The 11,658-nt window shown below is 40.5% G+C and overlaps 1 protein-coding gene across 1 annotated transcript; it reads right to left on the bottom strand.

Annotated features, from left to right (window-relative positions):
* Nucleotides 1-279: 279 nt before the first annotated feature.
* Nucleotides 280-11,083, bottom strand: LOC140372541 (uncharacterized). The gene is made up of 15 exons (XM_072459673.1): nucleotides 11,011-11,083; nucleotides 10,609-10,721; nucleotides 10,362-10,436; nucleotides 7,055-7,201; nucleotides 6,431-6,508; nucleotides 6,209-6,360; nucleotides 6,080-6,134; nucleotides 5,539-5,613; nucleotides 4,746-4,848; nucleotides 3,697-4,164; nucleotides 2,606-3,151; nucleotides 1,964-2,062; nucleotides 1,747-1,877; nucleotides 1,245-1,296; nucleotides 280-1,123 (listed from the first exon to the last, which is right to left on the bottom strand). Exons 2-15 carry the CDS (start codon nucleotides 10,654-10,656, stop codon nucleotides 978-980), a joined length of 2,175 nt encoding a protein of 724 aa, XP_072315774.1. The 5' UTR covers nucleotides 10,657-10,721; nucleotides 11,011-11,083; the 3' UTR covers nucleotides 280-977.
* Nucleotides 11,084-11,658: the final 575 nt, after the last annotated feature.

The raw sequence follows: 11,658 nt of genomic DNA on the forward strand, positions 1-11,658 counted from the left end.
CTTATAGTTGAGTGTAAAACATATATTGCCATACATAGAATTATGCAGTCAAAGCAATTAACATCTGTATGGAGACATGCCACCAGAAGCTTTATATAGTGCACCTTTAAAAATACAAAGTAGAAAACTCTATAAAAATCAATTAGACACTATTTATTGTTATCAAAACTTATCAAAATTATCATTCAGTATTGTTTGCTATTTTTTACCAAATTTGATTGCCAAATATGACCCGTCCCCTACAACAGCAACGGTCAAAAACTTTCAAAATAAAATGCATATTGTACAGTAGACTTTTAATAGAAGTATTTTCAGGTGTAGTACATTTGGAGCTTCAGAAAGACATTCAAGGGTGGAATAATGTAAGTATGCTTTAGTGTTTCTATACATTCTTATATACAGTGTGCAGTTTTATTGGATAATACAGAGCTCAGTGAATTGAACGTACAAGGCAAGACAAATTAATGTGATAATGAAAGAATATTATGAAAAAGACACTCCATACTAAAGAGACACATACAAAACAGCACAGTGCTTCTTTATGTGATGCTGTGGGTAAATTAAAATGTGGTAAACAAATATAGTTCTGCAAAATATCTCAGGGCAATAAGATGACATCCAATATGTGATTAGGCACACCAGCCAAGAGAACAGTAATCTATACATAAAACACACAAAACAAACTGGGAGCAGGAAATAATGCTTGTTATGTGAAAATATGGTTATGGGGGGTGAAAAAACGCGTTTGTGATCATTTGTCATCCGTTTGTTCCTCCTCTAGATCATTTTGAGTGTATCGCAACAATAAGTTATTTTGGTTCAAAAGGAAAAGGTCTTATACAAAACAAATGAGGCTGGCTTCATGCTAAGATAAAACAATATTGAAAGTTTTGCAAAGACAGAAAGTTGTTTTACTGTGTGGATAAAGGTATAAGAGCAATTTCCTGAGCGTCTATAATGCGGGCGTGTCTCCAAACTCATTGCGGTGATATGGTCTCAACATAATTGGCTGGGAACAAGCCTTGTCGGCCATCTTGGCTCCAGCCTCTCCACCAGCCTTTGTCCACAGCCTCCACGTCCCTAATGATGTCACCCAGTTCAAAGGAGAGCTCTGATTCGTCCTCTATATAAGAGACCACAAAATAACATGGTGAGGACTGGTTACTCATACTCATACTGTACTTGGAAGTATAGGGCGCACTTATAGCGCTTCGCAATTATTTGCTGAAATTGCAGCTGCTTACCTGCTTGATAGTCATACAGCGCTCGGACACACAAATGTGGTTCGGCTGAAACCTACGGAGGAAAAAAAGGAAGAAAAACAGAAGAAAATTGCTGTAATCATGGAAAGGTCTTTGTGTGCTTCTTTAAACTAAACTCACTATGTCAGGAACAGAAAGTACACAACCCTCTCACACAGGTCACACCCTAAAATGCGATGTATTGTGCTTTTGGACGCCCTTCTATCAGAACCAGAATTTGGAGCTGGCCATAGAGAAATAAGTGGGAAAGAGAAGGTATGTTTGTTTTGACAGTGAACGACGAAGAATGGGAACAGATATGTGCTTTGTTATATGTGCTGATGTGACACGTGCAGATGAATTAATGATAGATCAACAAATGATGGAGCAGATTATTTAGCGTTGTAGGGTCTTGATTTCACTGTACAGTAACAACATCAGTTTCACCTGCCACACAATTTCTGTTTAGTCCTGTAGCGTGCGATGTGGTCCGCAGTAACCATACCTCTTCTCCGTTCTCTGAAATTGTGATGTACTTTTGGATGCAAATGTCGTCCTCTTCATCATCCCGCACGTTACAGTACACCGCGAGCTCTGGACTGTCCAACTCCGGGTCAGACGGACTTAAGGAGTGATCTGAAATTTGAAGAAAAAAAAGACTTTTCATTGGGATTCAATTGCTGCTTTACAGTTTAACCTTTTGCTACAGCTGTACATCGAACCTGTTCCATTGTGCTCCCGCGAGTTTCCATTCGGGATCACGTTGACTGCCGAGTCCGGTGTCAAACATTTGAATCCCAGGCTCTCCTCGGATATAGGGTCTAGACAAAACCACGCCATATAAAAAATAAAACATGAATTTAGTGTAAATTAAAAGGTACTTGATTCCACGTCTACACATTAAAGAACAATCACAAGATCAATAGCAAATAGTGAGATGAATTGTATATAATGTTGGCCAAACTTCTGTGTCAATGTCAATGGAAAAAATGAATAAGACCATTTATTTTTTTATATTTTTTTATTGTTAAAATCATATGGAATTTGAAATAGTTTGAATATGTGAAAAAAAGAAATATTATACAGTTTATGCTTGTTTGTTAATGCTGTGATGAAGCAGACGGATAGAACAAGACCATTTACAGGTCCAAAGACAGAGGCTATGATCTTTTTCTATTTTTAAACATGTGCTATGTGTCTATGGGCAAGACACTTTCCCTAACGTGCCTGTTTTCACGGGATTGTGCACGTGATTATTGAGAGAACAGCTCGAGAGCAACGCTCTGGAGGAGTTACGCAGGCACTAAATTGACCCACAAAGGAATGAAAATTGGACTTAATGTTGCTTTTAGTGCTTGACTTACCTGTGAACTCTGAAGCATCCTCATGCTGTCTAAGCAAAGCCGCTTCGTTCCATTCAGGGCTCAGATGTTTCTCTGATTGGTCCGGCTCCTCTTCAGTCATCTTCTCCTCCTGCTCCTCGGGTTCCTCTGATGTCACATGGGCACGTTTGACCTCTGCAGTCTCTTCTGTCTGTTCCTCCGCTTGCTTCACTTCAGTCTGCGTGTACTCTGTGTACTCTGTGTACTCTATCCCATGCACTTCCTTCTCTAACCTCGTCGCTGTCTGGGCCTGCTCCTCCTCGGCTGAAGTCTCCTCTGGTTCTGTGCAGGGTAGAAGTTCACCTTTCTCCTCTTTGACCTCTTCCTCCTCGACAGTCTCCACTTGGTCGAGCTGTGTTTGTGTCTCGTTCCTTGCAGCTTCTTCCCAAAATGGCTCCTCTGGATCAGGTCGTGGTTCTGTTTTGGGTTGAGTGTCTTCCTTCTCCTTCACATCCGCCTCTTCCTCTTCATCCTCTTCCACAAGCACAGTCTGTACTTTGTAGCTTATTTCTGAAGCAAGCTCAGCAGCTGCAAAGACATGTTTTGTATAGAAATGCATGTGCAGATAGGTTTAATGTTATTTACAACATCATCATTATGACTCTCAGTGTTCCTCAAGACACAATACGAAAGATTTACCGAATTACTGGATTTTAGGTAGAGGCGTAATTTGGATTATTTTGAAATGGCCAATAAAACCACACAATAAAATGATGTTCCTTAGTTGTGAATGATTAGGAATAGATTTTAATATGCAACACATCATCCTTTTGTGCCCCCCAGAGCCCCCTCTCATATATACTTCCAAATACTTTTAAAATACATGACGGGATACTTTAAATGAGTCCAAATATGTACTAATTAGACAAGTGCAAAATACTATGGAAGTTCCAAGCGTGTACGATGGGAGTCTAAGCCCCCAGTGGTGTGTCCAAAGTCATGCACTTGAAACAATCCATTAGAATTACAAATACCAGGCCCACACAGAGACAGCACCGCACTGAAGTCACCATGGCGTTGTAAGTGTGATTTATCTTGTAAATTAGTTGCACATACATTGTTCCGTCTCTCACCTGATATCGGGTGCTCTGGCAGTGAAGCCCTTGGTGCTGGAGGAGATGCATTCAGTTCAAAATTGAAAGCGTTGTGCTCTGTAACGTTCGGTGGTGATCCGGGCGCATCGCCTGCTGAGGAAAGCCCAACGGAAGCCACTAATGTCGGGGAGGCCGGAGGAGCAGAGGGCTCTGATGGTGACCGTGCCCGTCCTCTCATCTGGATGTTGGCCAGTGGGACGCTGGGCAGGGCGGAGGACGGTGGGGGGGATAGGGGCGGGGAAGCGCGGGTTCTTTGTGGAGAGGTGGATGGGAGAAAGAGTGGACTTGTGGGTGGTGATGTGGCCCGGTTGAATGGGGAGGGAGAAGCTCTGGAGAAGGGCGACACAACAGGGGAACTGCGGGGGGAGGATGCAGAGCTCTCCTCGGCTTTGGAGAAGATGAAGGCCGTGTCGGTCAGACTGCGCTGGTAACGCCTGAACGGTTTACCTGAGGAGGATGAGAACAGCCATGAACGTCTGCTAATCTGCTGAAGTAATCTGCTGCAATAAACTACAGCCTCAGGTGGGGAGTACAATTACCAGTCACTTTTTCAAGAAATGTTTGTTACTAATAATTACTATAATTTAACTCCTACTTGCGTAATATTTTACAGTACTGTAGTAACAGTACTCTTAAGTTGAGTAAAAGTAAACTTCCTCTTCGACAAGTAACAAAGGCTTGATGTTGACAATATGAAATTATTTGAACGATTGTCTTTCATGCATCGCTCCTTTAGATAAGATTTAGTTTGTGTAAATCCTTTTTTTATCCTTCCAATTACATAAACTTCCGATTATAAATCAGATGTCACATCCAGATAGTTACTCCTACTAGAGTAATAGTTTCCTTTAATACGTCGCACTCTTTCTTGGACCACTACTTAATACTTCTACTTGAGTCATGCTATTTTACTTGATTATCCTACATTTTTTCAATTCCTTACCCAAATATGGCAGCTGTAAATGTACTAGATGTGTACCACAGAGGCACTGGTTCTAGCACTACACATTTCCCCAGCTCACACATACCAGAGCGAGAGGGACTGGTGGGACTCAGTGATGAGGACGACGAGAGCTGTCTGAAGAACTCGCGAGGGTTCATGGTACGTTGGGACACTAATGCAGCGGCCTCCTAAAAATCACACAAACACAATCAGTTGTACATCCTAAAGAGGGAAAGGTCAAGGGACACTTTTTGTTATCACTCCAAAAAGGCTGTTATATGAGAGCAGAGACAACGCAAGCAAAGAGATACCTCGCTTTTTTCTTTATTTCTCTCATTCTAACTATACTTATGTCTAATAAATAATTCCTAAATAGTGATTTACCGAATGATTTACCAGTACTCTATTAGCAGCTAGACTGGAAATTGACTAAGTTCCTCCCCTTGGATGCCTTTAAAACCAAGTTAAAAGCATTAGAAACTAGTGAGAAATTGTTTTTCATAACTTCATAATGCAATTGTTTTTCATAATCTATGCTTCATTATGTTGTTTTATTGTTGGTTGGTTGGTTGGTTGTTTGTTTGTATGTTCTAACTGTGCCTTTGAAAAAGAGGTTTTTAATCTTAATGGGACTCTAATGGTCAATAACAGGATAACATACATAACAAAACATAATTAGTTAACATTAAGTCTCTCCAACCATTGTTTCCTCAAAGAAGAAACATAATTACATCAGGAGTACATATTTGTATCTTCACATTTCATCTGCGCTCACATTAAAACAGGGTGTAAACTCAGTGTTGCTGCGGCCTTGCCCTGACACTGCTAATTCCGAACATCCCTGGCATTCTGCGCAGGTCTGGCTGACACGGACTTACTGCTGCTTTCTCAATCGATTCACTTCTTTTGAGGCGCGCTCTCATCTCCTCCTCGTGCTCCCTCTGCTGCAGCTCCTGTCAGCGCACAAACACAAAACACATGTCACGGCCTCGCGCTCGGCGTAACCACTCACAGTCACAGGAAACATGGATGCAGCCTCAGCTCAACACTAGTACGTGGTGTATACATGGATTACACAGATGCCGTTGGATATAACACAAAGTCAGGAATGTTGTCATCCCCTGTCATAGTGTCGCTGTAACGCCACTAAGCGGAAGAAACCGAGTGTCACTTTGCCCTATCTTTGCATAAGGATTGTGTAGTTTCCCAGTTCTTTAGCGCAGTTGTCACGTATGTGCAGTACAAACTAGTCATTCTTGTATCTGTAATATTTTCTTTAGATGCAACTGGATGTTAGAATTGTATAATAAATAAATGCAATAATTAGCATTATTATAACCCAAAACCTTCTTTCACTTGTGTTGCTCCCGTGTCAAGTTTGCCTGTATGTATTGAAACACCATTTACTTCATAACTCACCCACTTAAACTTCTCTTTTCTCTGCCCTTCTTCTTCTTGCTCCGCTGCTATCTGCCTGCAACACAAGAGGCATGTGTTTCTCCAGATCTGCCCACAAGAGGTCACTCTCAGTTTTAAAACAGCCTTTACCTCTGCTCTTCAATCATTTTCAGCTTTTCGTTCATCTTTCGATCTCTCTCCTCCGCGTCTTGTCTTTCTTTCAAAGTCCTCTCTCTCTCCAGTCTCCGTCTCTCCTCTGCTGCCCTCTTCCTCTCCTCCTCTTTTCTCTCCTCTTCTTCACGCTGAAAAACAACACACGACTTCATTTAACGCACCGCCGAGCCTCAAATAAACGCTAACAAGAAAATGTACCTCTGCTCTTGCCCAAAAGGAATCCCTGTTTGCCAGCCGCATCTCCATGGCAGCATTTGTTTTTCTGTAATTAGTGCCCTGTTTCAAAAAGAATAACAAAACAGTTTAAGGTTGGACAGGAAAGCAGGAAAGACATAATTATGTAAAATAAACTTTACGGTGTATTTCGATTGATTCATAACTTAGTATTGTCGCCCATTCGAGAGTTGAGTGCTGAGGAAATGTCAGTTTTCATCTACCCCTTATCCCCACCTTCTTCCCTGTACTTACTTGTGATTCATTCAAAAAATCTTATAAAATCAATACAATAATAAAAAAAAGGTAAATTGCTATTTTTTTACAATCAGCAGTTTTGAAGAGGGCATTAATGAATCCTTTTCTATTATAAAGCTACTATAGATCAACTTATGGTTTATTTTATTTTTTTATTAAATATTGATCTACTACTATTATAGTTTCATACTAAATACTCCCCATAAAGCATTATTTGTCTTCTTTACTGCGCTGCAAACTGAGAATGATTTGTGTTTCTCTTTCATTTGAGCGCATGCAGCGCAGTAAAAAAAAATAAGAGCAGTCATTGTCTCCCTCTAGTGGATCTTTGTGATGTTACATGAAGCTCACCACAATGTCCTTCCTGTCCATTGATGATTGTGAGCTCCTCCTCAGCCACTGTGTGGAAGCATTGGTGTGGGCTTTGCTGAGCTCAGCCTTTATCCTCTCCTCTGTCACCTCCTCAGACTTCTCTGCGTTGAGGAACACGTTCACTTCCTGAAACAAAGTGTATGATCTCGGAACATAAATTATGTGTAACAGAACAAGCCTAAATCCACACAGGCACACAAAATGGTTTTAATTTACGGTGTGTAAGAGTTATGCACGCTCACAGCCAAACAGTTGTGCAACAGCTCTGTTTTAAACACTGGGAACAAAACCAGGCTTAAGCGCTGGGTGGTTAAGGGAAAAGTGGTGAGGCAAAGAAAACGTTCTTGCAACAAGACAAAGTAGGTATGAGAAGGAAATTGTGTAACTCAACAGGTATTTGTTTGATGTGACTAAATTAACTCCATTGTTTCCCTAAATATAGCAAACTTTGATCTGTGTTTGGTTTCATTCATGCATGTTTGAAGACTTGGGTTGTCATGTAGACCATCTCCCTTCTTCTGCTGCCAACTGTTGCATGTTTTGTGGACAGGAGGGCTGAGAGATACACTTTTCTGTGTTCCATACATAAATCTCAAACTAAATGTGTCAAATGAGTCTCTTTTTTTATAAATAATGCTTTAAGCAACAACCTAATTTATGATAAGATACAGAAACCTTCCTTTAGGCAGTCAGGTTCTGTTGTGTTTTAGGGCTAAGTAACAGTATCAAAGTCATTTCTGCAGGTAGTTTATAAAGATTATAAATCTTTTCCATCCTGAAAAAGTCTGGAGAGCCAGCACTGTCAAACTCCAGGAAACCACAGCTCTAGGTGAGTGACAACACTGACAATGACACTGAGCCTAACACACAAAGAAACCTGTAATAAAATGTCAGTGCAGAGTGTAATCCACATCACACTCTGCCAGGTTCACACAAACCCACACACTGAAACACACACACACACACACACACACACACTGAAACACACACACACACACACACACACACACACTGAAACACACACACACACACACACACACACACACACACACTGAAACACACACACACACACACACACACACTGAAACACACACACACACACACACACACACACACACTGAAACACACACACACACACACACTTAAACACACACACACACTTAAACACACACACACACCCACAAACTTAAACACACACACACACACACACACACACTGAAACACACACACACCCACACACTTAAACACACACACACACACACTTAAACACACACACACACACACACACACAAACTTAAACACACACACACACACACACACTTAAACACACACACACACACACAAACAAACTTAAACACACACACACACAAACAAACTTAAACACACACACACACAAACTTAAACACGCACACACACACCTGAACACACACCTGAACACACACGCACAGATTTTAAGGCCCGTTAGGGCATGTATGCAATCATAAAAGTAGACGTATTATAATTTATGTGAGTTCACACCACTCCACAATCCAAGGTGTTTTGTTATGTCTGAGGTTCTTTTAAAGGGGAAATATTATAGAAAATGTACTTTACCTAAGATTTTTGTGAAATTAAGGTTTTCCCTCATCAATAGGGAATGATTCATATAATTATGATTATGTGATTATAATTATGTCTGAGTAATCCTGCATTTTCCAGCTACATTTGAGTGCTCAGAGAATGCACCTACCCCCTATCTCCTCCCAACACTTGATACTGCTGACTATGTAGGAAATGTTACAAAGTAAGAACTAAAGGAAAATGTATTGTGGCTGTGAAATGCTATAATGAAGCGGCGACGCCTCTCAGTTCTAAAGTTTTGTAACATTTAACATATAGAATAATGGTCTACATATGTTATAGTTTTGTGCTTTTTTGGAACTTTTGGTGCTCACCGTTTGACAACTATTCATCATCAGAAAGCCTACTGTGACGTGACTTTCTCACTCAAGGGTGTTCTGTTATTTCAGGACTTGAATGCAAACTGTACAATGGGGGAAATGTAGACAACATGTTCATATTTGGGTTTTCTTAACTTATTCCAACAATGCAGCCCAGTATCCACACCCAAATGTGCAGGCACTCGCCTCGACAAAACAAAGTCACAGCCAGCTGGGACATGCCAGAAGAAGCTGCCATAATGGTGATAGTTGTTGTGAAAATGTTTTTTTCCAGATAAAATAATGACATGTTTCTGTAGAGTATTAGTTTATTGTAAAAGTGAATATTAGTCCACCTGTGATCTGTGTTGTAAGCTACAGTGCAGTGCTCCTCCTCTCAACATGGCAGGTTGAAGGCTTAATATTTGTGAGCACCAGGTTCACACAGAAATCCTGTCCAAGTCTCTAGAAAGTACATTCACAGACGAAGACCTTTGTAAAAAACAAACTTTATGAAACTAAAATTTAGTGAATTTGAGTATTGTGTATTACGTAACAGATTTGGCATTTGAAAGCACTGCTGCATTGTTCTGTCTTTATTTTTTGTTTTTAAATGGCACTTCTGTTTATGCAAATGTGTCCTGTGTGTGAATTACTAAAGCACTAATAATGTATCAGTAGAATCTGGTAGCTTTAAAAAGAATTCCCATTTCCCACATGTTCATACACACAACAAACAGTGAATATTCACTGATTATTGATCTAATTTAACCCTAATTATAATCAGGAGTACTTGTATACAACCAGCCACAAACACACACCCTTCACATCTCATGGACGAGCTGGGGGCCTCCAGACAGCTCCCAGAACTCCCAGACTCGACTCACGCTTTCAAAAACATGGACAAAAAACAACAAACATTCCAGAAATGCTTGGCCAGTTGACTGGGTGATGCCTTTATATGGAAACCAGTAACTCAAGGGTCATTTAACCCACTCTGAGTTCACACTGAACCTAGTGGGAAATGTGTAGCCTTGTGAGATAGTCATGTACCAGCACCAGTTTTTAGAATAAATGTAAACTGTAGCATTATTTTGCATCAAGAAGAAGCATGTGGGCCAAAAATAAAGTAGAAGTTTTCAGATCGTTGTCATACAAAACAAGCAGTAATGGGACAGGAAGTGCACTGAGCACAGGAAGCCCTCAAACAATGCAACGTAAACCAATGTGGGTAAAAATAGAATGCCCAAGTGCAGAGATGACAAAAGAGACAAAACATTTAAAAAGACTAAGATTACCTTCATGTGCATGAATTCAAAGTGGTACAAATGGAGACTATACTCTAGAGCAGGAGGATATTAGTGTACCTTGAAGAAGTTCTTGATTGCTGGGATGTGACTGGCACATTCTGTCCTTCTGAAGTCGTCCACATCTTGACCCATCTGAGAACAAACGCAGGAAGCAGACTCTTACATTCATGCCATACCTTTCTCAAGACAAGACAATATAAGCCAGAAGGAAGACAAAAGTGAGGAAGTTAAACTAATACTGTAAATGAACTAGCACTGGTGTAGTTAAGGGGAAATTCTCAACATCAAACTCTGAAATACTCACCCAGATAATCATAGCTGTCCTGGAGCTTCCACTGTCTGCGTTCACCATCCTGCAGAGTCCGTACTGGGCCTGGGACGTGTGGAGCTTGGATGCCAGCTCTGCCACACCACCCACTATGTTTAAAGCAAATGCAAAGAAAACAGAATCAACAATTATAAACGCAGAATCAGAAAAAGTTTATTTCCATTGCTAATGAACAGAAAACCAAATAAAAATGATTTAAATCTGCTACAGGATAAAAATAAAATAAAAATATAGACACATGTTCAAATGACAAGCATGATTTTATGATTTTTATTTTATTTCAGTTGAATAGGAAAATTATAATTGTGTAGCTATATTAGTTGTCTGTTTTGGACCTCACGTTTGAACATTTGCACCATTTGTGACTCTGCTCTTTACCTCCTGAGTCAGCCAGTCGGAGCTTGTTGCTGATGCCATCGTAGACGAACAGCGCCCTGCAGACACACCAAAGGTCAGAAAGATGCAGTACCACAGTATACCACAGTTAGAGTTAGAGAGTTAGGACAGAATATATGCGACATCTGCTTGAACAAGAGCCACACAGACGCACAGTACGTGGTCAGAGATGTTGAAGCACATACTTGGACTAAAGCAAAACACGCCTTCTGCAGTTCTTTACATCTCCACAATGCAACTCTGTGACGCTGCTTTTGTATTAATTGCCCCTCTTCTCTACGTTGCCAAGTGGACCCTCTGTGTCTGTGGTTTATTTCTAACAGCACTCTTCTTGCTCTTCAAGTGTAAAAACATTTATGGATAAAACTCAAATCTTTGCCATTCACTGCTGGAGGATCTGTGCAGGTAAAGGCCTGTCCTACCCCTCCCAAATGTCACAAAGACTTCAGCCCCAAAGCACAGCACTGTTTTAACTGGCTACTTATACGTCAGTGTGAAGGAATAACATTTGATGCATTACTTCAGGAGTTTTGCACAAAAAAGTAATTTGCCTTCAAAACAAGTATTTCTACATTTAGCCAGGAAAGTTGAACTCAAAACCTTATTATTCTGTAGCTAGTTCTGCACTTA

Source organism: Eucyclogobius newberryi, unplaced genomic scaffold (assembly GCF_026437365.1).
Source record: "Eucyclogobius newberryi isolate DKJ021-1_F unplaced genomic scaffold, fEucNew1.0.hap1 SCAF_249, whole genome shotgun sequence".
In the NCBI taxonomy this organism is placed as follows: domain Eukaryota; kingdom Metazoa; phylum Chordata; class Actinopteri; order Gobiiformes; family Gobiidae; genus Eucyclogobius; species Eucyclogobius newberryi.

Bases quoted from the DNA above. Each gene is read 5' to 3' on its own strand.
- LOC140372541 (XM_072459673.1), bottom strand. From the start codon at position 10,656: ATGGTGAACGCAGACAGTGGAAGCTCCAGGACAGCTATGATTATCTGG. The intron at 1,878-1,963 runs GTTCGATGTACA...TTCAAATTTCAG, and splicing joins GCGGGAGCACAATGGAACAG to ATCACTCCTTAAGTCCGTCT. The intron at 1,124-1,244 runs GTAAGCAGCTGC...TCTCTTATATAG, and splicing joins GCTGTATGACTATCAAGCAG to AGGACGAATCAGAGCTCTCC.